Genomic DNA, 25,807 nt, shown 5'->3' with positions numbered 1-25,807 from the left:
GGAAAAAAGAAGGGTGGCAAGCAGGTGGTTCGTTCTTGCAGTGGTGTCTGTTGAACTCTTTGTTGAGGTTGGTTGTCTGGTGGTCAAGCCCCAAATGATTTATTCCTTGAATTATGTCTTCATGGTTTGATCCAAGCTATGCTGCAAAGTTCTTCCGGCTCCGTCTTCTCCTTCTGCTAAGCAAATGACATTGAGAGCCAGCCAGGAGTGGCCCTGGTCCCTTTAAACATCTATCCTCCCCACATGCAGCCCTCCCGTGATGGCAATGTCACTGGCAGTAGTATAGGCGGACGCATCACTGAGGAGGTAGACGACTGCGCCGGTCAGATCGTTGAAATTGCCAATGCGCCCCAGCGGCGGTCCTTCGTCATAAATGCGAGAGTCCTCCCGGCTTTTCTGGGTGCGAACCGCGCGCAACTGCTCCGAGTCGATCAAGCCCGGGGAGATGGAGTTCACTCGGATGCCATGCGGCGCCAGCTCTACCCCAAGGGCCTCGGTGAGCATGCGCACGGCTCCCTTGGAAGCATTGTATCCGGCCATTCGGTGCTTGGGGAGCACGGTGTGGGCGGTGATCGAGGCGACATGTACAATGCTTCCCGGTGTCCCCTGTCTGAGCAATTGCTTGACAACTAACTGGGTGGTGAAAAAGGTGCCGAGAACCTGAAGGATGACTTTAGAGAGATGGAGACCAGTCGGAGGCAAGTCTGGACACAGACACACATACATTGATTTCTTGGATTCTCGATACCTCCTTCCATGTCTGTTCAATGAAAGGTTTTTCGATAGCAATTCCAGCACTGGTAAAGGCCCCGTCAATGGTCCCGAGGATTTCCACGGCTATGTTGAAGCCTGCGACGAGACTATCTTCACTGGAGACATCGGTCGGGATGTAGACTGTCTGGACGCCAAAGCGAGCTTGAAGAGTCTCAAACTCATCATCCGGGGTGTCTCGTATGTCGAGGACAGCTACACTTCCCCCATGTTCTGCGATTGCACGAACCACCGCGAAGCCAATGCCTTGCGCACCGCCCGTGACGATGTACTTGCGACCTTGGAGCCCGAAGAGCGGACGGATATCACGGAGAAGAACGGCTGCCATGGCGGATTTTGGAACACCGCCTGTCTCTAGTCCTGTGGCACAAGTTCTGAAACTTTCTATCTGTCTATTTCGATCTACTTTACATATACAGTACATATCGGAATAGCCTCCGGTCCGGGCGGGGAGGGGGATCGGAATTGCGGAAAGGGGGGTCGGAATTGATGCATGACAAGCAAGGGAGCAGGGCTAATGCCTTTGCAACCCTCACCCAACGTATACAGTGGGTGAACAGAAGCTAGGGGATCATCACACCAGGTCTAAGGTCTATCATCTCTATGGAACCGCTAGTAGGCTATGTACACCAAATGCTCCAGAGCCTGCCATAGCGCTCACGGGTCTCTCCGCAACCCATTCCACCGTGGAGATGTCTCCAGAGTGATCCCGAAACTGTCCAACATTCTCATCACACTCTGATCTACAAGATCCTCCAACCCCTGGGGCTTGGTATAGAAGGCAGGCACGGGAGGGAAGATCACGGCGCCCGCCCGTCGTAAGGCCAGCATGTTCTCTAGGTGAATCTCGCTCAACGGGGTTTCGCGTACCACCAGCATCAGTTTCCGGCCTTCCTTCAAACTGACGTCCGCCGCGCGAGCGATCAGATCTTCGCAATAGCCCGTCCGCACGGCTGCCAAGGTCTTCACACTACAGGGTACAACGATCATGCCGTCGTGCAGAAAGGAGCCGCTGGAGATCGGAGCGGCCAGGTCCCGGGCGGAGTAGTTGTAGGTCGCGAGGGAGCGAAGATGCGCTTCGGGGACCTCGGTTTCGTACTTCATTGTGACGGACGCCCATTTGCTCAGGATGAGATGCGTCTCGATTCCTAGTTGCTTGAGTTGTTCGAGGAGACGGATGGCGAAGACTGTGCCCGTTGCGCCGGTGATCCCGACCACAATGCGTTTGGTCTTGGTGGCCACGGATGGAGAATGCACAGCCCTTGTATGCTGTTTCCATGTAGGAGTTGCAACCCGTCTGAGAAACGGGCTGGACCAGGGAGAGCAGAAGGCGCGCGACCGAGACATGGCCTGGAAGGGGAGGTGTAGCATGGCGAGCAGTCAGAATTGCCTCGCAGGGGAACCCATAGCTTGCCATCACCATTATATACGTGTAAAGTACCGTACAGACATGGTCACTTAAAGGCTGGGGGGGGCGGGGCGGCGGAGTGCACTATAGGACCGGTGATTCGGTCAAGGGCCGTTCACATTCCATCGGAAAGCTTCCGATGAGTGGATATACCAGCATACTAAGTAATCACAGTAACGTAGTAAGATATACCGGGGTACTTTACCAGTCGGGTGACGAGGGTGCATCATTTCGTCTAAGCCAATACTCGCCGGACTCCCCACACGATGTTGAGAATACCAGCTACTCATGGCCGATGGACGTCCGCACATGGTAGTCATCGCCACTACGTTCACCAGGCCACACCCCACGGCACTGCCCCGGATCTCCGCTCGTTTCTCGACACCCTACGCGCGGACGGCGATCTGGTGGATGTCTACCAAGAAGTCGATCCTCATCTCGAGGTCGGGGCAATTGCTCGACGTGTGAGCGAACGGAACGCCCAGGTGCCATTATTCCATCAGGTCAAAGGCGCCCGCAACGGACTGTGGAGGATGACATCAAATCTCCAGAGCCTGCGTCAGTCCCCGGCAGAGAGACTGGGACGCATCGCCCGAGGCATAGGGCTACCACCGAGTGCGGGTTGGCGCGAGATCAACACCAAGCTCCTCCAAGCGGCGCGATTGCTCCCATCAACCACCACCTCGTCTCCCGTGCTCTCGAGCGGTCCATGCAAGGAAAACAAAGTCTTTGGGGATGATATCGATCTGATGCAACTCCCTGCCCCTCTCCTGCACCAGGGGGACGGCGGGAGGTATGTGCAGACCTATGGAATGCATATCCTTCAGTCGCCCGACGGGTCGTGGACCAACTGGTCCATCGCGCGCGCCATGATCCATGACCGGAACCAGCTGGTCGGCCTCTGTATTCCTCCGCAGCATAACTGGCAGATCAAGGAAATGTGGAGGAAACAGGGACATGCGGAGGTTCCTTGGGCTCTGGCTCTGGGAGTTCCCCCGGCCGCGATCATCGCCGCGGGTTTGCCCATCCCTGATGGCGCCTCCGAGTTGGATTATGTCAATTCCATCACCGGTTCCCCGATGGGTCTCGTGCGCTGTGAGACCAACGACCTTCTGGTCCCAGCAAGCTGTGAGATTGTCTTCGAGGGAACATTGTCCAACACCAAGACAGCCCTGGAGGGTCCCTTTGGCGAATACTTTGGCCATGGCTTCGAGGGCGAGAGCAGACCGATGCCAATATACCATGTCAACGCCATTACCCACCGGGACAATGCTATTCTACCTGTATCGGTGCCTGGGGTCATAACGGACGAATCGGTGAGTCGCTTGCCTGCATGCATTCGCAAAAGGAGTAGCATTGCCTGACTTGACAGCTCTCCAGCATACTCTAGCTGCCTTGATGGTGCCAGAAATTCTCAATATCTGCCTGGAACATGAGTTCCCAATCTCCGATGCATTTGCCCCGCTGGAGACCAACGCGACCTGGGTCTTCCTCCAAGTGAACTCGGAGCGACTCCAGTCCATGGGGACCAACGCGCAGCAGCTATGCAGGTCCATCGGGCGGACGGTGTTCCAGGATAAACGCGCGTGGCTTGCCTCGCGACTGTTCCTGGTCGGAGATGACATTAACATCTACGATTTCCAGCAGACAATGTGGGCAGTGGCTTGTCGCTCACGCCCCGGTCAGGACGATTACGGGTTCGACGATGTGCCTGGCTTGCCCCTCGTGCCCTCGATGCATGGCAGTCCACGCCCTTGTCGCGGGGGCAAAACCGTGACTAATTGTCTCCTCGAGTCGGAGTTCAAGGCCGGCGGTCGTAATTGGCACAAGGTTGACTTTCAGCATGCTTATCCTAAGGTTGTGCAGGAGCGCGTCTTGTCACGCTGGGGAGCAATGGGGTTGAAATAGCCATCCCCCCGTTCAGGCACTCCCCCGCCAACGTACGTTGGAGGTTCAGATTAGGGGCTTTACATTTATTTAGACAGATTGCAAGCACGTGTTTACCAGTACATACATCGTTCGAGTGTAATTTGTAACTACAGCCGCGACACCAGCTCGGCAGCCTGCCAGGACTTGCTTAACCGGACCTCCAACACCGCCAGAACGCCCTTCATCACGCTTTCCACTGCCTGAGGCAAGAGCTGTTCGAACTGTTCTGCATTGCCCGCAACCCCGGCCCAAGCTTGGTGGCCTGCTGCGGCTTTGGCGATGCCGGCAAAATCCGGGGTGGGACTGAACGAGATGTTGAGATCCAGATTGTTCACCTGCGATCCCAGCCCGGTGGGGTGTACCAGCTCCAGGGAGTTGCGAGGAGCGTTCCATCCTAGTTGATAGTTGACCTCGACATGTTAGCCACCTGAGAGATGATGAACGGGAACAACCGCCCCTGTACTCACCGTTGTTACTGAGAACGATGGTGAGAGTCGCCAGATTGTACCGGCGAGCGATCCAGTAGACTGTCCCCGGAGCACCAAACATATACGTTCCATCCCCTACAATCTCACACACAAACCTGCCCTTGCCATTCCCACCCGCCAGGTAATCGGACGCCAGCTTGACGCCCAGGGTAGCGCCCCCCGACCAGCCGAGTCCGCCAGCGCCGCAGTTGACCAGATGTCCCGGGGCGTCCACCTGCAGCTGATTGGTGATGGGCATCGCATTGGTGACGGTCTCGAGGCACCAGATGGTATCTTGCGGTAGTGTCTCACGCAGACGGCGGCCGAGATAATGGCTGTTGATGAGAGCTAGCGGGTTCTCGAGGTCTGCAGCTGCGAGGGCGAGGGCGGCCAGCCGCTCATGGTGCGCGTTCTTGGTAGCTGCACCACGGTTGAGATACTCGGCCGATGCGAGGATCGGGGTAAATCTTTCGGTGCTCGCGATGTACGAGTGTAATTGTCGAAAGGCCGTGGCGGCATCTGCACGGTAGGTCTTCGAAGCGTTGATATACCACAGGTTGAGGTTGTTCTTCAGGGGGTCGATGTCGATGTGCACGATCGTGGCCTGCTGGGAGGGACGACAGAGAACGGGAATCCACGGGACCGCCGCATGAACGACCAGGATCAAGTCGGCCGTGGGGATGACTTCGTGGCCTCCGATTCCCAACCCCAAGGAAGCCGGGTGGGTGAAGGGGAAGCTCACATCACTCCCCAGGCAGTCCAAGACGCGCACCCCAGGCACCATGTCAACGAGGTCAACCAGCGCAGGCAATGCCTGATGATCTCTGCCCGAGTGCCCGACAATGATCAGAGGACGCTGGGCGTGGACCAGGAGGGTGGCAATCGTCTCCACCCCGTTCTGCGGCAGCGCGGTGGGCGACACGGCTCCCCAATGAGCCTGATCAATTGTGTAGGGCTCCATCTTTTCTTCCAGCACCTCTCGCGCTGCCGTCAGGTACACCGGTCCAGGCGGGTCGCTCGTTGCGAACTGCATCGCCCGGCCTACCATCTGCTTGACATTCTTGCCCGTGCGGATCTCCCCGGTATACCGACAATATTGCGAGACAATCTGGCGTTGCTCCTTGGCATCCTGCAGCCAATGCACATACTCCGTCCGAGACCCGGGCAGTTCACCATCAATGGTGCAAGGCGAAAGGCCCGCGAAAATAAGAACCGGACAGTATGCGGCCGAGGCATTGTGAACTGCACAGCCCAGAGCTTGAGTTCCCACATCGACATGCACGATGACCGCCTGGGGCTTGCCGGTTAGTCGAGCGAACCCATCGGCCATCGATAAAGCCACCATCTGGCCAGTTCAGTCAGTAAGTGAGATCTCACACGCATTTGGACAACCACGGCAGTCGTACTTCATGTGGACAGGTTATGATCTCAGGGAATTGACCTTTCCTGAACTTCTTCCCGTAGACGATCGCCTCCATGATGGCCGGGTGATCCGACCCCAGATTCACGAACACATATGAGACTCCGCCCTATGACTCGGGAGAAAAGCAGTTAGTAAGACACCTGTCACTGTTGTTGTTGTTGTTGTTGTTTTTTTTATTTTTTATTTTTTTTTTCTTTCCAGGTTTTAGTAAGATAGACCCTACCTCCCACAGAGCCTCGAGAAACGCGGTGGCGGCAGTGTAGCTCCTGACCCGGCTCGGTTAGCTCGCTATCATTTATCGTTCGGTACAACGTCTCACATTTTTCAAATGGAAAAACCGTAGGAATAGTGAATTTGTGACACTGTACTCTCTGAAGAGAACCATAATTCATTCAGCGTTATTTCTAATGCAGTGCTACATTGGCAAGCTACATCGTCCCCATCGGAAGAGATGCGGTGGCGCATCAGTTCCGAACAGCGTCCGTCCCGCATCGGAAGCTACATTTCCGATCATCTATGGCTCTCGGCAATTAGAACTGTAAGCTGAGGAGGAAGAAGTATTCTGGCCTGAGTAGACAGAGGGTAAAGAGGAAGGATGCAAAAGCTACAGTTCGCCGGGGGCAGCCTTCCCATGCTTACAGCGAGCGCTTCGCGCCACCCTGGCTGCCGAGAAGGTGATGTCTTGATACAGAAAAACCAAAAAGAAAATAAAAACCAAAAAAAAAGTAGAATAGATCCGTGCTATTACAGTTTTACTCTCGCCCAGTCAGCTGCTAGCTCTTCTGGGAGAAGACTATTGTTTGGTGGCAACAAGCGATCCAGGGCGGCGGTGTTGATGTATCTAGGGCTGGCATCTTGCAGGTCGGTCAATCCTACCAGCTGCATTGCCGTCTCGACTTCTTGTTTCAGAACTGTAAGTGCATCGTGACTGTTAGCATCGTCGACTAGTTCTGACTCTAGGTTTATCTACCTTCGATGGCATGAAGCACTCCCGGCTCCCCGTAGGTCAAGGCGTAGGTGAAAGGTCGACCCAGCCCGACGGCTGACGCTCCCAAACAGACGGCTTTGACGACATCAGACCCTCGTCGGAACCCTCCGTCGACCAGAACGACCATCTTCTCGAACGCCTCCGGGCAGTCACGGCGGATCTCAAGGAGGGTCAAGATGGAGGGGGGCGCCGTGTCGGCGGCGCGGCCCCCATGGTTACTGACCACAATGCCGTCGAGACCGAAACGCAGGGCCAGATGCGCATCCTCTGCCCGCTGAACTCCTTTGATCAGCAGCGGCAGTTCGGTGAGGCTCCGAAGCCAGGGGATATCCTTCCAGTTGAGGGTAGAATCGATGAACGAGCTATTCGACTTCGCTAAGCCAGCATTCCCGTTCATGGGTGGGGCTCCACGCGGCTGCTGCTGGTTGAGACTCACTACCAGCCCTCTGCCTCCGTCGGGCTTGAGCCGCTCATCGGCCTCTCGCTTGGACATGACTGGGAGATCGGCCGTAATCAGAAACCCCTTGACCTTCCCGGAGACCGTGGCCTGCCGTATCTGCGCTTCCGTTCTGCTCCGATCTCTGTTGATGTATACCTGCAGCCATGCCTGCTCGGGGGTCGCATCGAGAATCTCGGCGAGGGAATGGGAGGCGGTGGTAGCGATGCATTGCACGATTCCGGCCTGATACGCTGCCCGTGCCAATGGAAGTTCACCCTCCACCCAGACACTCTTGGCCGCGCCTACCGGCGCGATGTATATGGGCACCGTGAAGCGGCAGCCTAGCAACGTCCGGCGCGTGGTCACTGCAGAGACGTCGCGCATGATCGCCGGTCGCAGCCAGATCCGCTGCAGCATCGTCTGGTTGGCATCTCGCGTGAGATTGTCGTTGGCCGCACCGCTGTTGAACGCCCATGACTTGGGGCTTAGCTGGTCTCGGGCGATCTTCTCGAAGTCCTTGAGACTGAGAGCTTCGCTGAGAGGGGGCGGGTGGCGAGGAGTCTGGGGCGAGTGTGTCGGGGCTGCCTCGGTCGCGACCGAGGTCAGCCAGCTCGGGGGAACGGTAGAGGTGTCCAACTCGCCGATGCAGGATCCGTGGAGTTCGGTGGCGATTAGCGAGGAGGAGTGTGCGCTGTTGTACTCCACCGACGCATCTTTGCCGGCATATTGGTAGATGACTGGGGGGAAGTTCGGTTGCGTTAGAGGAGAAAGGAAGATCAAGATGCTAGGTAGATAGGGCTTCCCTCACTCTGGGCTCCCCCCGGATGTGTCGGGGCAAATTCAGTCACGTCGTAGACTTTCCCATTGACTACAATCCAGATATCCGTCTCCCGACTATGAGTTTCCACTTCTTTTGCAGACACAGTTCGCGCGAACATGTTGCAGAATTGACTTCTGTAGAAATCAGCCTGGACGAAAATATTCCCGCTTGCCCTGGGTGCAGTGGGCAGCAGAAGCAGTAGTTGCCGTATAGATACTCGGCTCCATTCCGCATCCATCGGAACGGCCAAACTACTCACAGATATCATCTACCAGCTATTTTCCATCGTTCCGCATGAGTTTTAATTTTACCGAAGGATCTTCTCGATTGTTTGGAAATGTAGGACCCTTACACAATAATAGTTGACAGCACAGTACACAAATATAAACATCGACGAGTTCAATTCTGGGATCTACTCGAGGAGAGAGGATGGCTACTGGTAAACTCAGATAGACCGGATTCGGGTTGCAAATGAGGCCGAAGCAGCTTGTTTAACTCCGTCCAGATCGTGCCATCAAGGAGCTGATCCAGCGGTGGATCATTGTCCGAAGCCAGTGGCGCCCAATCGAACAACAAGTCCGCTTGATCTGACCCCCCATGGTCAGCTCCCTGTGGCGATGGCAAGGTCCACTCGCTCGGGTCACCTCCAGTGGGGTCCGCGAAGTTCGGAATCATGGAGCTCTCCGAGTTCTGCAAACTGGTAGGATTGACGGGCCCCTCGGTCGGCGCAGCAGAAATGCCGTCTATCGAGATGAATTGAAGACGGACCAGGATCCCGAGAATATGTTGCAGACGGCAGTGGACCTGAGCGCATGCTGGTGATAGTCCAGAGCAGGCGTCGGTTAGCTTCAGCACATCTTTGAGAGGGACGCAGACGTCACGCGTGATGGAGCTGGAAAACCCGGTCTTGGACGTACTGTCAAGGGGGGCGCTGTAGGTGTAGGTGATGCTGAGTAAGATCAAGGCTGCAGCGGAGGCGATGAATTGACTAAAAAGAGCGTGCAGCCGGCGATACAAATCGGTTTGTGCATCGAACTGCTTCAGGATGGAGATAGTCTGTACAGCAGTGTCGATTGCCTGCGAGATCTGCGCCTGACTGGGCTTGACGGGGCTGTCTTGGAAGAACAATGGTCGAAGCATGAGGATTCGGAGCTGATTGGCGCGCAGACTCAGCATCGTTTGGATGAAATCGGAGGCCTTGTCAGGTCTTGAAGGGACTGAGGGGACTGGGGAGGAAAGAGACTGGACTTTGGCGATTGCGGACTGCTGCCACCGGTCGATCTGATAATTAATAAATTGAAATTGTTCATCATCGTACAGATCTGGGTTCACAGGTAGACCCGCAGTCGCATTCACGATCTTCGAACTGATGACACAGTAGGACATCATCGCTTTGAGATATTGCGTCTTGACCTATGCAGTCATGGCCAGAATAATATCAGCACACTGGCTCCAATTCTTTTCATGACAGGCAGGTGGGCATAACGTACTGGGTGTAGCTGTGCAGGGACCAATGACCCGTCGTCCATGTGATGGGGAAGCCCTAGAGCCGTGCTCCATTCATGGTCCAGCACAAAAATGCTCCACATCAAGGTCATCGCCTTTACTTGCTCTCCCTCGTCACCAAAGGCTTTCTGTAGTGTCATCGGTCGGTGGAGGCCAAGCTCCAAAGCTAGGGAGGCGGCAACACCTCCAAGCCTCCACGCCATCCGTAGACTTCCGGAGAATAGGTGATACAATGCCTGTTCATCAGTTTCAGTAACAGTCCAAAAGTCCAAAGAAGGAGTGCAGGGAGGACCGACACCAAGCAGGACAAGGATCACGCCCCGTAGACTAATATGCTCAGAAGCCAGAATGCGGTTTAGCTCATCTTCAACGCCCTCGAAGCAGCTTGCAATCAATTCGGTCTGTTGGTTCTCTTCCATGCGCAAGGCAATGGACAAAATGAGACGGATCACGATCACGTCGTAAAGAGCTGGCTGACTTCTCGTCGACTGGCGAGTGTCTTTCAGGCGAGCATACAGTGCGTCCAGACGTGAGAGAATCACGGATACATCCACCACCGGATGAAGCAGCCCCACGGTGTTGGAATACGACACCACCAGTCTCTTGGCCTCAGTATACGGAATGTCAAGGAAGACCCGAACTGACGTGTGCTCGGGTTGGATGTGGGCCTTGGATAAGGCAGCTGGACCATCGGGTTCACCCTCTCGTATGGACCTCGTCCTTCCTTGCCGTTCATCTTCTCGGTTGTAGAACGCATCGAGGTGAGAGGCAGGCACTGCAGTAGGGTCCTGCAAGTGAGCCAGCTTCAGACTAGCAAGCTCAAAACTGTACTCGGGGGATGTCAATCCTTGATAACGGGGCCCCACTGTTGACGGAGGAGAAACGACCATAGTGGTGACGAATCGGCGGCGCTTGGAGTCTGGCTCCGAACACTCCTCGGAGGCCGGAGTGTCCGGAGTGCGCTGCTTGCCCGTTGCTGCTGAGGCTCCATGGTTTATTGATCCCTTCAAGGACTGAACTTCGGCCTGCAGGGACTCAACTACCTCACTCAAGCGATGGACCTGGCTGGAAACGAGGAGCCCGCTGTTAGTGCTCGTCTAGAACTCTCACACGGTCGTCTTCCTATCTTCCTCCGGGCTTGAAAATACCTGCTCAGAGTACCCTGATAGTCTGGGGGTAGGTGACGAGCTACCGGCTCCAAGTCATATTGGCAGGTGACTCCGCGACTCTCACAGTGTTTGCACGGATCATCCCCACTACAGCGCTGTTTTCGTCGTTTACACGTCAAGCAGGCGCGCTGGATATAAGGAGCACGCTTGTTGCGACTGATTCTTTCCTGGTCCGCTCGGGCTGAATGAGTCTGTGATGACATGATGAGCGAGGTGAAGGAAGGTTGTGGTAGGGAAAGGAACCGGAAGCAAGAGAGAGACCAGTTGGCTCAAGGGGGAGTTGTTATCGCAGATTATGGCCCATATGTGGGACGATCAGTGCACCCCCGCATTTTGACGACACCGGTGCTGTACGTACAGTACTAGTCATGCTAGCGGCTGTACATAACTGTCTGTAATCGATCTTACTTGCCCCACTAAGCTACCGTCTTGCTACGCAATGCTTATCTTCAGTCGTCTCCCGGCCTGGTAAAGTCGATGCAGTAAGTGATCAACAACGAAAAGACCCAGCGCTTGACTTTCAATGGCGAATAGAGAATCAGGAGATAATCTTAGACTCTTTCTCAACCGAATGCTACACACTACATTAGGCCTTTGGGGGGAGATGGTGGTTTGGACTGGATATCACCCTTTTGAGAGCTAACCTGCCACGAATCCGATGGTTCCGAAGATTCCGATGATTCCGATGATTCCGATGAACGATGCATCACTCACTCGCGGATGATCGCCATCCCCCCCTCTCCTCTCCCCCCCGCCCAAAAACCAGGCGAGACGCTCTTCTCAGCGCCAGACTGAGCAACTGGTGCTAGGTCAGCCTAAAGCCTAACCTCGGCAATGTCATTCTCTCCGAAGCTGGCAGGATTATCCCCCTCCCGAGTCCCACGACAGGTCCCTCTCTGGATCAATGGGACCACTCGCACCACCGCAAAGACCTTTCCTGTTCGCAGCACCCTTACCGAGAAACCCATCTATGAGTGCTCATCTGCCTCAGTGGCGGATGCAGACGATGCTCTGGCCAGCGCTGTCATGGCATTCCCCTCGTGGGCGCAAACCAAACCCGCTGCTCGACGGGACGTGTTTCTGACAGCGGCTGACCTGGTAGACAAACGACGAGAGAGATTGGAGGATACTCTCCGCGAGGAGCTAGGCACCAGCGCTGAGTTTGCGCGCATGAACACTGCCACAGCTGCTGAAATGCTCCGTGATGCGGGCGGACGGTTGGCCCACACGCTCACGGGGCAGATTCCACATCCTCAAGAGGCAGGGCAAAGTGCGCTGCTGTATCGCGTTCCGTATGGGGTGGTTCTGGGGATTGCACCTTGGAACGCACCCTACCTGCTCGGGGTGCGCGCTTGTCTCTACCCGATCGCAGCCGGCAATACGTGTCTGTTGAAGGGATCCGAACTGAGTCCCGGGTGTTTTCACCATATCGGCGAGATCTTTCACGATGCCGGCCTCCCCGCTGGAGTGCTCAACCTCTTGTATACCACTCGAGAGGACTCGGGTGTGGTGACGAACCACTTGATCCGTGCCCCTCCTGTGCGCAAAGTCAATTTCACCGGTAGTTCGGCCGTTGGGGCGCTGGTCGCGGCCGAGGCAGCGAAGTCTTTGAAGCCTGCATTGATGGAGCTGGGGGGCAAGACCCCCGCCATTGTTCTCGAGGATGCCGATATACGACTTGCCGCGCGTGAATGTATCAACGGGGCCTTCACCAACTCGGGCCAGGCCTGCATGAGCACTGAGCGGATTATTGTTGCTCGCAAAATCCTGGAGCCGTTTCGTCGGGCGCTGCTGGAAGAAGTCGCGCGTTGGAACTCCGCCGCCGAAACGCCCTGTATCTTGATTCAGCAAGCGGCAGTAGCGAGGAATCAGAGACTAGCCCAAGATGCGGTCTCCAAAGGAGCCAGTCTTCTGAGTGGTGGTCCAGCGTCGAGCGAGAAGTTTCAACTACGCCTGCAACCCATGGTGCTGGAAGGCGTGGACAAGCGCATGGATATCTACCATGAAGAAATTTTCGGTCCGTTGGTATCACTTTACACAGTGGACACTGAGGAGGAGGCCGTTGATTTGGCCAACGATACCGAGTATGGCCTTAGCTGCTCGCTTTTTACCGCAGATCTGGCGAAGGGACTGAGGCTGGCACGACGCATCGATAGTGGGTGAGACTGCCTCTCGTCACTTTCTTTCTCTCAAACCTATTCACTGTTGACTAACCAGATGCAAACAGCGCCATCCATATCAATTCGATGAGCGTTCATGATGAGGCTGCCTTGCCCCACGGGGGCCAAAAGAGTAGCGGCTGGGGTCGATTCAATGGGGAATGGGGGCTTCACGAATTTCTGCAGTCCAAAACAGTAACCTATCTAGACTGATAAACCCTCATTTACATGAAAGCATGGACTTGGAAGGTGCATCTTTTTACGAGTCAGGGATCGTGCCTCCCATAGACACTAAACCGACCTAGCCATGTTGTAACGAGCTAGTAGGGCATCGAGTCGCTCCAGCTGATGACACGGTAACAGGAGGCATGGATGTGATACCGCTACAGCCAGCATAGAGCAAGAGACCGACTAGTAATCTTCCTGGTTGATGGAGAACAGCCGGTTCTCGTCAGTCCAGCGCAGAACCTGAAATGGAGGAGTAATACGAAGATAAGGCAAAACCATGGGCGCGCCCTCCAACGCAATGCAGTGAGAAGGAGATAATAGATATTTTGTCTCCAATTGAGCTAGACTAAGGAACGCCTGCAAGACTGAAGAGCCTTGAAGGCGATAAGTGAATTAATGGCAAACTAAGTTAGTCTTCACTGGCGGAATATCATTTTGCGGGTCAAGGCGAGGTGACCAATGTCCCTGTTTCCACTCCTCCACTACGTCTTGATAATCCCACGGCTTGTAGGGCTCAGTAAGCTCGGAAGTGGCCGACGATTTCCGATGGTGCTTCAAGCCCAGGTCCTTCAGCAACAGATCAAAGTATGGGAGCGCGTCGAAGGCGAAATCGGCAACATCCTCTCCGTAGCCACAGGGATACCGCCATTTACCCCAGACGGAGTTGATCACTGCCTCGTGGACGACGGCTTGCTGGGTGGGTGGCATGCGGTCCAGTGTTCCGTCGAAGTAAGCGGAAATCCACAGCCCTTGCAGGCTGGCACAGATGGCTGTGCTGACCGAGGATACCATACCGGCAAAAGCCAGAGTGCGCCTTTCCCACAGGGCTGGGGGCACCATGAATCGGTAGAGTCGCCAGGGATTAGATTGCTGGTGCTTCGCTCCGCCCGATGTCCGAAGGCAAGGCTGCGACTTGAGACCTGGAAAGCGCGAGAGGATCTCATCATCGGCGAGGCGGAGAAGACGATCCATTTCGGCGGGATCGGAGACAGGCCGGCAATCGACATCCACAAATTGAATGGCGGAGCCCTTTTTCCAGCCAGTAGCACAGACAATTGCATCTGCTTGGAGCGTCTCCCCAGTGCTCAGGTGTACATGGCGGGGGCTCAGCTCAGTGATATTCGCCGTATGGATGCAGATCTTGCCCTCCTTGACCAGATCAAAGATGCTGGTATCAAAATTGTGGATGGAGACACCCGAGCCTGTCCAATATGCCGAGTACCACGGTTTCAGTGCGCGCAGCGAGGGGTGATGATGGTCCTCATACCCGTTCGATTCAATGATATCCGCAGAAAGAATGGACCAGAAGTTGTTCACAAGGAGGTTCCCCAACTTGGTACCGTGCAGAAACGAGCGCACGGTCGAGTAGCCATCCTCATCTTGCCAGGGACTCGGAGAGAACCATGTCAGGCAGCGGGTATGAAGTAGTTCCTCCATCTTTCTCTTGAAGGGGGTCACGAACGGCTTTGCCAGCCAGACAGGTCCATTCCCATCGGGCCGAATGATGAGGTAGACCTGCACACCAGCCTGCGTATATGCATAGCTCACGTCCAAGGCCGATTTGGCGCCCCCGACCACGACGACTCTTGTGCAGCTTGTCAACGTGTCTGCCTCGCGTTTGAAATCCTTGGCGTGGAACACAGGACCGTGGAAGGTATCCTGGCCAGAGTACGAGGGCATATTTGGTAAAGAGGTGAGGCCGGTGGCCAGAATCAGTCGTTTAGTTTCAATGGTCGTCGTGAAGTTGACTGGGTCGTTCGAGCAGGCAACATGAAGTCTCCACCCATCATCTTCTGAGCGTGGCTGCACTGCTGTTACCCGTGTGTGGAATTGAACTCGATCAAAGACTCCAAAGTGTTTGGCGTAGTCAGTCAGATACCGATGTAAAGTGGCCGCGGGGATGTGGTTGTCGGCCTTGACCCCATAGACGTCTTCCGACATCGGAAAGTCGGGGTATTCGTAAGAGCCCACCATGTTATTCGACTTGAGTCCAGGGTAGAGTCTTTCCTGTGCCCATGTACCTCCACACGAGCCAGCTGATTCGAGGACTACAATGTGGTCCTGAGGATGCAGCTGAATGTAGTGCTTCGCAGCAGACAAACCAAACCATCCTAAATAATACAACCAGGGTTTAGCAAACTCGAAACTTGGTCCTCCTGTCCTAGGTGGAGAGGGTGACATAGAGAGGCCTACCTGTCCCAACGACAATGAGGTCAATTTCTGGAGTTGTTCTAGTCATCTTGTTGGATGTCGACGATGTGAGCTCCGAATAGTACGGTTGCTCTCTGTAAAGGCATTTCACCTAAATACCTGGATCGGACAATGCAACCCGCATGTCACCGCGCACGAGTCCGTGGACAGGACTTTGAAGGAGGGGAAGGGTTCCGCAGATTCCGATGAGTTGTTCAATGAATGAATATCCTGATTCTCAAGGCGACGCATTGCAATGTCCGCGGCTTTCTTAGGGCTTCCGCATTCCGATTCACTATCCACCTCCTCATCCACAGTTTCAATTCCGATAGTCTAGCCTGTCAGCAATGGCAGCATTGTGGCCGACTCAACATAGCTCAGCTTGAGAACAAAAGCCTTATTCCGTGCTCCGCCTGGACCCTCAGTATATTCCCAACTACTCCCTGCCTCACCAAGTTACGTTACAGTCATGTCTCAGCAGCAACCCAGATACAGCACGACGCCTGACTATGGCAGTGAGAAAGTCCTTCACCGTGGTTCACCGGCGTACGAACGATGCCGGCGCATGAACCCAACCGCCGAGACCCCAGCTCGCTATCCGCGCGAGATCCATTTGGTGGAAACCGCCGCCGATGTGGCTGCGAGTCTCAAGCGGGCCTCTGAGCTGAGAACAACCGTGGGGATTCGATCATCGGGTCATATCATGAACCTAGGCAACCTTATCGAAGATGGCATCCTGATTGACACCGTCAACCTCAACCGCCACGTTGACTACAACCCCGTGACCCGTGAGATCTGCTTTGGACCCTCTTCGCGCGTGGAGGAATTGGCCGCGACACTGGGATCGGTTCAACGGTTTTTTCCGCACGGACATGCACCCACGGTCGGGTCAGGCGGGTTCATGCTCGCTGGGGGCCAAGGATGGTTTGTCCGCGGCTGGGGAGCAACCAGCCAGACCTGGATCGAGCGTTTTGAGGTCGTCGTCCCCGATGGGCGCGTCCTCATCGCGAGTCGGACTGAGAATCGAGACCTCTTCTGGGCAGCCCGTGGCTCAGGCTTGGGGTTCTTTGGCGTTATCACGCGTTTCTGGGGGCGGACCATCCGTGCCTCCAAGATGTGGGAACGCACGTTCAAGTTTGAGATCGATGATCACAGCTACGAGCCCCTAATGACCTGGACCATCGAGCGAGGTCGCCATACCCCCAAGTACGGAACCGATCTCAATATCACTATTGACTACCCGGAAAAGTACGATCCCCAATACGACTCCGACGAGATCCCGGCGGGCGCGAAATTGCATCTCAACCTCAATCTGTTATGCTATACTGACACCGTTCTCGAAGCCCGGACGCTGATGAGCGCGTGGGATGCGATCCCCGACACTGTCCGGGAACATCTGCTGGAAATGAAGCCTGTACAGCGGAGAACCTTCGAGGAGGTCTTTGCCCGCAAACGCGGCTTCTTAGGAAACCATCGCCAAGACAAATGGCAGATCAACTCCATCATGAATGACCCAAGCTGTCCAGTAGGAAAGGTACGTGAAGACATTGGGGTGCTCATTCAGCCGTACCCAGCTGACGGCTGTCCCTCCAGTTGCTCGAGGCGATCAAGCCGGCCATGCTTGAGCTACCCACCCGGACCTCGAGTGTCTTCGCCTGTTTCTGTGACATTGTCCCAGATGAAGAAGATGCGGCCTTGAGCCTGCCGCAAGATTTGTATATCTCAACGATCACTGGCTCGGTCGAGGCGCAATCGAAGCCCGCCCTCTGGGATCACATGCGGGTCCGCTACCAGCGAGCCTTCCCCGTCGCTGTGGGACAGTATATCACCGAGATTGATGTGAACAACGAGACTGCCAATGTACGTTTTGTCTGGCCTTAGCCTGCCTAGCTACAGAAACTGACCACTGCACACAGACTCGGGTTCTGAGTGATACCGCGCTCGCAAAATTCATGAAGATCCGCGAGAAGTACGACCCACAAGGCCTTTTTCCGAACTACAGGGCCATTGTTAGTACTCACGCAAAGATGGATAGGCTAGACAGCCGTGCGAAGCTTTGAAGGGGTGGATTGGTCTTCTGTTACCATCGACCATTTGTTTCCTCCGATGCTGCAGAGTCGATGATTTGCTGAAAAGCGTATCGGGTTCAAAATCTGGCTGATTTGGTGCTTGGCCATTAGTCCCGACATACCATCCACTAGGTCATCGCGAGCTTGCCTCCAGTGCCAATGAAGAAGAAGTCGGCCCCGATGTGCTATGCAGACAACCATTGTGACGTAGCCCACTTTATTAATATGCGAGATAGTGCGATCTATGAAAGCAACGCGCATTGCGCATTTCGCTATCTTGCCTATCCATTAGAGAGTAGACCAAGTCATTTTTAAGAACCCTGGCATCATGATCTACTGACGTGGAAGGTTGATAATTGGGCATAAGTTTCCCGTATAGGGCGCTGCTCTTTAAACACAGTGATTCACGGCTCTTCCAAGTATTCCCGCACCTTATACTCGAAGAGCTGGTTCGAAGGGACCGCCGTGTGATCTCGCAATTTCTCCGCCGTGCCTATCCCACACACTGGCACGCGGTACTCAACCCTCCGACCATCTGGCAAAGGACAGGGGAAGGGCAAATAATCCGGTAGAAGCCCGAGTTGTGCGAGCACGGTACCTTGATCCCATGAAATGTGTTCGTGGTACAGTCGATCCCCACGGATATTCACTACCGCCGTGAAGGGGATTGCAGCGCGTTTGTGCGTTGGGGGCACTCCGGGCAGACTGCGTCCCGAGGATTAGTGATCGGTATTAGAGTAGACGTAGTGGAACTGGGATTGGAAGCGAATTGGGGTATGAAAGTTGAATTGAACGACTTACAGCCAATCCAGCTCCCGGTCATGCGTGAACTTAAAGATGAACTCATCGATGACGCGGTCAATGCCGAGGCTTCGGCTGATCAACTCTGTCTCAGTATCGGCGGAATTGTTGAAGATAAAATTGTGCCGGTAGAAGTGAGTAAGAGATTCGCGACCAATTCCGCCGGTAAGCTAGGGATATCAGTCTCTTTCTAAGTTCAGCCGAAGAGGCTTTCGCAGGAGAGATTAGCATCCTCACTGTCGGAACGTGATTCACGTAAGGCTGAGCAACCATGGTACTCATAGTGTGCTCCACACTTCGGTCGGTGAATTCATAGAAGGTGTGCTCATCCCAGATGGTCTCCAAATCAAAGTACGGGCCTGCCATCAAAGGCTTTAAGAAAGACAGACTGCGAGTATGAGAAATAGACTCCGGGCCATACAGAAAGTCGTCGGTGAAGGGCGTGGCAAATGAAAACGATTTGGCGGTGGGGTAGTAATACTCCGAGGGCTGGCTGGTCTGGCTGGTCTGGCTGGTCTGGCGGCTCTGAGTCTTGGGTCTTGTTCCCGCAAGGTGGCAGAGAATCGGCTGAGCGGCCGGAGTACAGGCCCTTGGCAGTGTAGCCCCAGCCTCTCCATATATCACAGTCGCGACGATGCTCGGGAGGCCAGGGACGATGGTGGCCACAGAAGTCCACAGTTGAGGGTCGTACACTTTGCCCCCAGGTCAGGAGTCGACCTCCTTGTTTCACGGAAGGGGAGATCGACATACCGATCAAGCCTATCTTTCCATTGTCACAGTCTTTGCTAGCTGCCAGAGTGTCCAAGGCGATGGTAAATGCATCGTGACCATTACCACCAGCCAAAGCTTGTTCTTGGACTTCAACAACCGAATATCCTTCCTCCGCCCATTTGATCAGGGGTGATGGGACTCCATCGATGATGTCCAGAGAGTGATCAGTGTTGGGCACCAGAAGGATTAACCCTGGGCCGTGTCCTCTCCGCGACAGAGGCAGCAAGAACGAGATCCCTGGGCCGAGTCGAGTGAGGTTAATGCTTGGGAGAGGAGCAGGCGCTTTGCTGATATCCCACTCTTCCATCTTGGTGTTGAGGTGTAGCAGATTCCGTCGAGCAGGTCACTCAAGATACAAGAACTGGACATTTCGCAAGATCGATTCCACAAGTCGGACATTCCATCAAATCGATATAGTCGAGGGGGCAGGGCCGTTGCTGGTCTAGACGGAACAGCGGCGTCGGAATGTTCCGATGAGTCTTAGGTTTGGAATTGTGAATGAAATGATACGACCGCTTCGGTTTCCAAGATTAGTGGATGTAGAGATTAACAGAAGCCGTGGTAGTAGCTAACTTAAGGTTAGATATAGGTAGTTAAGTGATGGTTGGTGGTTGTGGTGGTGGTTGTTGTTTGTACTGTTTAACTTATTTGACCTATTTGAATTGTTTATCGGAATTGTTCCAGGGTCACGGGGTCGACACACGGAAAAGCTGACTCATCCGATTGCCCTCTGCATAACTCTTTCGTAATCCATAAGAATAACAGGCATACCAGCTAAGATAAAAAGTAAAATAAATAATAATAGTATATATCTTATTTAGATTGTAAAATTAGATTATATAAACTTAGATATATAGTTAGAGCAATAGTTACTTTTCTAATAGTTACTCCCGGAGTAATCTAGGATTATTTAAAAATTACTTAGGATATATAATTTTATACTCTTCCCATACTCCGGGTTGTTAGAAAGTAAAATAGCAGCGCCAACTTCAGCCTAAAACAGAAAGGAAAATTTATTCGATTTCCGTGGTAATCCAGTTCGTTAGCAACCAACCAGGCCGTGTGCTGTGCGCGAACGCGAGTCATGAGATGGGCGCATCATAATAAAGCTCCTCCTTCCAACAGCTGGCAACGTGCCTTGGTCTCACGGCCCCTGCCCGGGGGGGGGGATCCGGGTTATAATAGACCAGCACCACCGGCCGGGGCAATTTCCCCCTCTGATCTATTGATCGCCTGCCTCTTTCTCCGAAATTCTTTTCTTTACACTCGCAGAATGAACCCCCCGGTCATCGTCTTCTCCCTTGGGGCTTGGATCACCCCCCCTTTCTTCCATGCCCTTCGAGCTCAGCTCCAAGATCTCGGCTTTGCATCCAAATGTCCAGCCCATCCTTCAATCGGAGCTGAGCCTCCCTCCAAGACCCTGTCGTCGAATGATGTTTCCTCTCTCCGAAGACACTTGATCAATCTCGCCGACGCCGAGAACGACATTGTCGTTGTCGCTCACTCCTACGGCGGTGTGGTAGCCTCTAACGCAGTGGATGGCTTGAGTAAGACTACACGTGCGCAGAGCGGCCAGGCCGGCGGAGTTGTTCAAGTGATCTATCTCGCCGCCTTTTGCACTCGATCGCGGGCAAAGTCTACTCGAGATGCTGGGCGGGAGCTTTTTGCCCTGGATGCAGGTGGAAGGATGTCGCCCATCACCCTACTAACGTAGGCTGTCCCCAACAGCCGACGGTGCAAGTCAATCTCACACGAGTGATGCTGCGCATGGCACGTGTGAACCTTCTACATAAGCTGATTTCTGCAATTCCAGGGCGACTATGTGCATATCGATAGCTCCAACAACATCGGCTGGCAAGACCTCCCGCTCGACGAGCAGGTTCAATGGAATGCCTTCACGCAACACACCTCCCGCGCCGTCTTTGCAGGCAAGGTGACGCATGAACCTTGGAGTAGCGAGATCCCCTGTGCATACGTGATCTGCGAGCAAGACCAGGCCATGCCGCCGGTCTTCCAGGAGGGTTTTGCCGCAAAGGTCGCGGGTCCGGAAAACACATACCGTCTTCCTGCATCGCACTCGCCTTTTCTGTCCATGCCGATCCGAGTGGCAGGTGTGCTGGTGGAGGCCATTGGGGAGGGATCGGATGATGCTCTGCTGAGTCGTTTATAGAGGGGCAAGGTCAATGCACTGCATAAAATGGCTATTGGTGTTGCTGCCGCAGTATGCGAATTATGTCGGACGACGGCGACGAGATGGGATCCACGTCCTTCCGAACTTGCGCCAATAATGGTCGTAGAATCTGGGCGGCCATGAGAGATCAAGAGCTAGTTTTCGTACAGACCTCTCCAATGCAATTATACGAACAGTGGTTGAAGAATGTGGGTGGACCACGACCATTGTGGGTAACTACGAAGGCCGGTACTCGTGGACTATCGGCGCGGGATTGAACTGCACGCCTTTCCTCTACCAACTTCAATCTTCAACATATGCTGAGGTCTGTCTCCCTTTTAATTGAGACTCAAAAAGTCAACAGTGACTGTAAGTATTTTACTGCATACGGGTATAATTGAATGCAAAAAGAAGTCATGACCAGACTGGGGCTCGATCCCAGGACCTTATCGGTGTTAACGATACGTGATAACCAACTACACCATCCGGCCAGCTTGTTATCAGGATATTATGCTTTGTGTAATATATGATAATCTAAAACGAGGACAAGCTGAAATCGCCCGCCGTTTGTCAACACATGGCCTCATTCGCACTATATATACTGGTATCTTTCCGCCTCGCGGGCCGGTCACGGCTTGGAGTTCGTAGCTCAACACCAGGTCGGACGAGTGCATTGGATGGCGGACAAACTATCTCAATCTTGTTACAAGCGGAGTGCTACTGAGTAGGTCAAAGAAAAGCAAAAGCAAAAAGGTTGAGTGCGTGTGTCCTGACAGTTGGACGATCTGCACAAGCCGAGGGCAAAAACCATTGCATCGTCCGGGAGTCGAACCCGGGCCGCTTGTTTGGAAGACAAGAATCGTAACCGTTTGACCAACGATGCTTATTCAGCAAGTACCACGTGTAAATGTCAGTCCCATCCTAACCCCACGCTGAGGTTGCGTACGCGACACGGAGGATCGCAACTGGCCACTTGGGACAAGGGCTGTCTGGCAGGGTCAGTCAAATTTGCCGGTTCAGCCATAGATCCATTGACAGTCTATCCTGTCGGCATTCAACACCCGCAGGAAGCCATCTTAGTCACGGCTCAAGGGTGTTAGATTACTTGTTAGTATTCAAGCCGAGACGAACCTTTCCGAGCTGGCTTGCTTGCATGGTACCTCCACTTGATGCGGAAGCTGCAAGGTCTCTGTTACTGTGCCCCATGGAATCTAGGACAGAAAAATCCCCAGCGTGGTTTATTACTTGCTATGAAGCACTTACAAACCAGCACATTCAATCAACATATGCAACCCTAGTATGGAGAAGAAAGACCCCCATTGCCAGCTCCTAAAGTTGACAATACTAACGCATAACAGGAGCATCAGGATTAGAACCATCGCGACTCCTAGGCTATGACATGTGCAACCAAGCCCGTTTCAGGCACCGCTGTAGTCCCATTTCAGACGCACATATCGATTCCCAATAGCCTGTATACCATCTCATACGCCCCATAGTTCACCTCCGAGGACACAGTCGGCCGTTATTATTCCACGAATCCGGCAAAGGATCCTCCACCAAGATTGTCCAGTCCTCCGCGCCAACCGCGGTGAGAGCAAAGAACACCCCGTTTGGGTCATACTTCTGCTTGAGCGCATATAGTCGGGGATAGTTGACCCCATAGTAGGCCTTTTGCAGGTCGGGTTCCAGCAGATCCGCCTCGCTCATGTAGACCCCCGACTCCCCCAGGTCCCGCATGGCTTGCATCCACTGCGTCAGCGTGCGGGAGGTCTGCTCGACGACGTTCCAGTCCGAGGTCGAGTTCCATTGGCCGATGACAATGGCATGCGTCAGGGTGTCGCGCCAGGCGGGCAGCACCGCATTGTTTGGGGGCGGTTCGACGAGTTTGCCTTTTCCGGTGAGATGGAAGGCCGCGATGGAATAGCCCTGGGTCACGTCAGTATACAGAGTCGGGGAAAGAATGGCGGGGGGTTGCAGCCCTCAGTAGCGTACCTTTGCGACCGCGTCCTTATGCGCGAGGAAGTTCCGATGGCGGAGAACATCATCGTGATATGCTTTGCGCGGGAGAAGACGCGAGGCGATCTTCGTCGTCGCAGCACCCATGTATTCCTGTGGAAAGGCAGATTTCCATGCGTCGTGACTGCGGACGGCGTTAGTGGAAAGAGTGGAGATGATGCCCGCGATGCCCGCGATGCCCCACTCACAAGTTATCCGCGTGGTTGTATTGCGGAGTGTATCGGATGTTTAGACTGTCAAGCCGGTCGAACCACGGCTGAAGAAGCCTTTTCGTCTCCGAAATGGTCATGTTTGGCGCCAGGAAGGATTGGATTCGCAGGTAGTAGTCGCTGTCACCGGGGAAGTTGGTGCCTCGTCCCCTGGCCGACGCACCCAGGTCATAGTATGCATAGGTTCCGGCGTCGACCAATCGCTCAATGTTATCGAGGTAGGACTCAACCCCTTCCCAGAACGCATCGGGACCGGGAGTGTCGGCGACCGAGAAGTCGAAAGTGACGGTGGTCGCGGAGATCCGAGGATATGCTTTCACGGTGATGGAGGTCACGACCCCGATGGTGCTTCCACCACCGCCACAAAGCATCCAGTAGATGTCCGCGTGCCGCTTGGCAGTGGCGGTGATAAAACGACCATCCGCGAGAACCACTATCGTTTGTCAGGATTGATGGTTGTTGAAAGGGGCAGTGGGAGGTCGGTCACCTTGCATCGCCAATACCTGATCTGCCGCCATGCCGTACAGACTACTCAATGGCGAGTGCCCCCCGCCCAGGGTATACCCCCCGGCCAAGCCCACAGTCACACCTTCGCCACCGATAACCGTCACGTTGGACTGTTTGGCAAATTCGTATGCCTCAAAAGCCTGGACTCCCGACCCAAGCTTCATCGCAGGTCCCACATACCCGTCGTCGGCTGCGAATGTAGGGTAAAAGGCCTTGTCTTTCAACCAGTGTGTCCAGATGGACAATGCGCCTTTCCCAGTAGACTTCCCGTTAAAGTCGTGACCAGTGTTCTTCACTACCAGGCGCAAATTTGAGTTCCGCGCAAAGTTCACGGCCAGTTGAACCTGCGCTGCGGTGGATGCATTCACCACGTAGGCCGGGTATCCACCCTCCGTGCACGTGTTGGTATAGTTGAAGCCGAAGGGCATGCAACTTCGCCCCTCGTAGAGAGGACTCAAGACAGAAGTCGGATGTTGAATGCTAGTGATCGCCCCATTAGACCCAGTGGGCGGAATACGGCTACCCGCGGGGAGGGGTGGAGTCCTTACTGCAGGGAAGAGTTGATCCAGTTCATACTCAAGTGAAAACAGGTTGCATTATTGAATTGCGACCATCCTGAGTAGCACGGCGCTGCGATCGGAGCAGGTCGCAAAAGGCTCCCCCCGAGCAGCTGATCGAAAAGGTCCCATGTTGACCGTGAAGGCCAGGCAGGGTCGCCGGGCATTGTCTTGCACGGACGGATGGTTTTGGCTTGAGGTTGCGCACTGCCGAAGGAGAACAGATCGAGAAGACTCTCGTCGCTAAGACCTACCCTGAGACCATTCAGCACATCTTCGGTCAACTGGATGGTCTCCCCTGCGAATAATGGTGGTGCTCCCACCGTGCGAGCCGGAAGGGTAGTCGCTGCAGGAGAAAGCGCCGGGTGCGATGGTGAGGGAACTACCCCACCAGACACGACTGCTGTTGAAAGCAGGAAGACTAAAGGGACTTTCATGATACTAGCAAGTCTTGTCTCGACCACCAGGGAAAATATGAGCAATCGTTGTTACGAATTGAGGGAAATTGCGGCAAAAAGCCACCATATGTACCTCTGGAGACTGCGCATCGACTCATGGCGAACCCGACGGTCTCACCGTTGCCTGAGTAGCTCAAATAAAGAGCCCATCAGCTATATCTTCTATTGGCTCATCTTCAATGTTCACAAGTACCTCGGATCGTCTGAGTCCAACATCAACTCGACGCGGGTTATCCTTTACACATGGTACATCGCTCTCCCGGGAGAATGAAGTCGCGAGTACATGGACCTACCTCTACTCATGTCACTTACACAGCTATAATCAACCCTCATCGTACACGATGACCATGGACACGGACCAATACAGGGCAGTAAGAGTGCCACAAGCGGCCCAAATTTCAAACCCTGCGGAGAAACGAAACCACATGCCCAGGTCTTTTTAAACCGAGCTGTCAGCCCTTGACCTGGCCTGCAGCACGGTTTACTTTGAGAGACGTCCAACGGGTACCCGTGATGCCTGCATCGTGCATAACCGGTACATCTGATTCCAGCCGGGGCTGGCTATTATTCGAACTACTACGGATATTCAAATACCAGCGGGGAAAGTCATCGTGAATCTCATGACTACGCATTGCTGCATAGTCAACCGTAGTAGCTCGACCTCGGTGGACTTAGCAGCTGCGTAGCAATTTTCTTGAAGCAGTGGGTGCCGCAAAGATAGATTGACGGGCCTCGCTCTGCGCTGTTGCACT

The 25,807-nt window shown here is 54.3% G+C and overlaps 11 protein-coding genes and 2 non-coding genes across 13 annotated transcripts; 4 read left to right on the top strand and 9 right to left on the bottom strand.

The window, feature by feature from the left end:
- Nucleotides 1–228: 228 nt before the first annotated feature.
- BO86DRAFT_272371 (putative short-chain dehydrogenase) lies at nucleotides 229–1,084 on the bottom strand (the record flags this gene model as incomplete). The annotated part of the gene is made up of 2 exons (XM_025667231.1): nucleotides 229–660; nucleotides 725–1,084. Coding segments are annotated over 2 exons (792 nt in total), but the record flags the coding sequence as incomplete, so codon positions are not given.
- A 13-nt stretch (nucleotides 1,085–1,097) lies between these two features.
- On the top strand, nucleotides 1,098–4,087 carry BO86DRAFT_421283 (UbiD family decarboxylase; the record flags this gene model as incomplete). The annotated part of the gene is made up of 3 exons (XM_025675272.1): nucleotides 1,098–1,121; nucleotides 2,518–3,495; nucleotides 3,560–4,087. 3 exons carry the CDS (start codon nucleotides 1,098–1,100, stop codon nucleotides 4,085–4,087), a joined length of 1,530 nt encoding a protein of 509 aa, XP_025524806.1.
- Nucleotides 4,088–4,215: 128 nt separating this feature from the next.
- BO86DRAFT_319724 (thiamine pyrophosphate enzyme) lies at nucleotides 4,216–6,053 on the bottom strand (the record flags this gene model as incomplete). Its single annotated transcript, XM_025668258.1, has 3 exons — nucleotides 4,216–4,502; nucleotides 4,576–5,920; nucleotides 5,982–6,053. The coding sequence occupies 3 exons, from the start codon at nucleotides 6,051–6,053 to the stop codon at nucleotides 4,216–4,218; spliced, it is 1,704 nt and encodes a 567-aa protein (XP_025524805.1).
- A 689-nt stretch (nucleotides 6,054–6,742) lies between these two features.
- BO86DRAFT_381829 (FMN-dependent alpha-hydroxy acid dehydrogenase family protein) lies at nucleotides 6,743–8,363 on the bottom strand (the record flags this gene model as incomplete). Its single annotated transcript, XM_025670789.1, has 3 exons — nucleotides 6,743–6,909; nucleotides 6,969–8,162; nucleotides 8,234–8,363. The coding sequence occupies 3 exons, from the start codon at nucleotides 8,361–8,363 to the stop codon at nucleotides 6,743–6,745; spliced, it is 1,491 nt and encodes a 496-aa protein (XP_025524804.1).
- A 281-nt stretch (nucleotides 8,364–8,644) lies between these two features.
- BO86DRAFT_437624 (Zn(II)2Cys6 transcription factor) lies at nucleotides 8,645–11,123 on the bottom strand (the record flags this gene model as incomplete). Its single annotated transcript, XM_025676073.1, has 3 exons — nucleotides 8,645–9,658; nucleotides 9,736–10,816; nucleotides 10,900–11,123. 3 exons carry the CDS (start codon nucleotides 11,121–11,123, stop codon nucleotides 8,645–8,647), a joined length of 2,319 nt encoding a protein of 772 aa, XP_025524803.1.
- A 631-nt stretch (nucleotides 11,124–11,754) lies between these two features.
- Nucleotides 11,755–13,292, top strand: BO86DRAFT_437621 (aldehyde dehydrogenase; the record flags this gene model as incomplete). The annotated part of the gene is made up of 2 exons (XM_025676072.1): nucleotides 11,755–13,079; nucleotides 13,148–13,292. The coding sequence occupies 2 exons, from the start codon at nucleotides 11,755–11,757 to the stop codon at nucleotides 13,290–13,292; spliced, it is 1,470 nt and encodes a 489-aa protein (XP_025524802.1).
- A 361-nt stretch (nucleotides 13,293–13,653) lies between these two features.
- On the bottom strand, nucleotides 13,654–15,546 carry BO86DRAFT_421279 (flavin-containing monooxygenase; the record flags this gene model as incomplete). Its single annotated transcript, XM_025675271.1, has 3 exons — nucleotides 13,654–13,681; nucleotides 13,765–15,418; nucleotides 15,501–15,546. The coding sequence occupies 3 exons, from the start codon at nucleotides 15,544–15,546 to the stop codon at nucleotides 13,654–13,656; spliced, it is 1,728 nt and encodes a 575-aa protein (XP_025524801.1).
- A 420-nt stretch (nucleotides 15,547–15,966) lies between these two features.
- BO86DRAFT_319852 (FAD-binding oxidoreductase) lies at nucleotides 15,967–17,557 on the top strand (the record flags this gene model as incomplete). The annotated part of the gene is made up of 3 exons (XM_025668263.1): nucleotides 15,967–17,031; nucleotides 17,091–17,357; nucleotides 17,414–17,557. The coding sequence occupies 3 exons, from the start codon at nucleotides 15,967–15,969 to the stop codon at nucleotides 17,555–17,557; spliced, it is 1,476 nt and encodes a 491-aa protein (XP_025524800.1).
- Nucleotides 17,558–17,970: 413 nt separating this feature from the next.
- BO86DRAFT_437619 (uncharacterized protein) lies at nucleotides 17,971–19,445 on the bottom strand (the record flags this gene model as incomplete). Its single annotated transcript, XM_025676071.1, has 4 exons — nucleotides 17,971–18,271; nucleotides 18,368–18,537; nucleotides 18,638–19,059; nucleotides 19,118–19,445. The coding sequence occupies 4 exons, from the start codon at nucleotides 19,443–19,445 to the stop codon at nucleotides 17,971–17,973; spliced, it is 1,221 nt and encodes a 406-aa protein (XP_025524799.1).
- Nucleotides 19,446–20,411: 966 nt separating this feature from the next.
- BO86DRAFT_458231 (alpha/beta hydrolase) lies at nucleotides 20,412–21,308 on the top strand (the record flags this gene model as incomplete). The annotated part of the gene is made up of 2 exons (XM_025677278.1): nucleotides 20,412–20,848; nucleotides 20,975–21,308. The coding sequence occupies 2 exons, from the start codon at nucleotides 20,412–20,414 to the stop codon at nucleotides 21,306–21,308; spliced, it is 771 nt and encodes a 256-aa protein (XP_025524798.1).
- Nucleotides 21,309–21,725: 417 nt separating this feature from the next.
- Nucleotides 21,726–21,799, bottom strand: BO86DRAFT_t233. Its single transcript has one exon. It is a non-coding gene; the product is annotated as a tRNA-Val (tRNA).
- Nucleotides 21,800–22,119: 320 nt separating this feature from the next.
- BO86DRAFT_t232 lies at nucleotides 22,120–22,191 on the bottom strand. The gene has a single exon. It is a non-coding gene; the product is annotated as a tRNA-Gly (tRNA).
- Nucleotides 22,192–22,805: 614 nt separating this feature from the next.
- Nucleotides 22,806–25,034, bottom strand: BO86DRAFT_437618 (FAD-binding oxidoreductase; the record flags this gene model as incomplete). The annotated part of the gene is made up of 5 exons (XM_025676070.1): nucleotides 22,806–23,234; nucleotides 23,301–23,448; nucleotides 23,513–23,966; nucleotides 24,021–24,520; nucleotides 24,589–25,034. 5 exons carry the CDS (start codon nucleotides 25,032–25,034, stop codon nucleotides 22,806–22,808), a joined length of 1,977 nt encoding a protein of 658 aa, XP_025524797.1.
- Between the last annotated feature and the right edge of the window lie 773 nt (nucleotides 25,035–25,807).

Source organism: Aspergillus japonicus (assembly GCF_003184785.1).
Source record: "Aspergillus japonicus CBS 114.51 unplaced genomic scaffold BO86scaffold_52, whole genome shotgun sequence".
NCBI lineage: Eukaryota > Fungi > Ascomycota > Eurotiomycetes > Eurotiales > Aspergillaceae > Aspergillus > Aspergillus japonicus.
The sequence above is the reverse complement of the archived record's forward strand: the minus strand, read 5'-3'. Positions and strand labels throughout refer to the sequence as shown.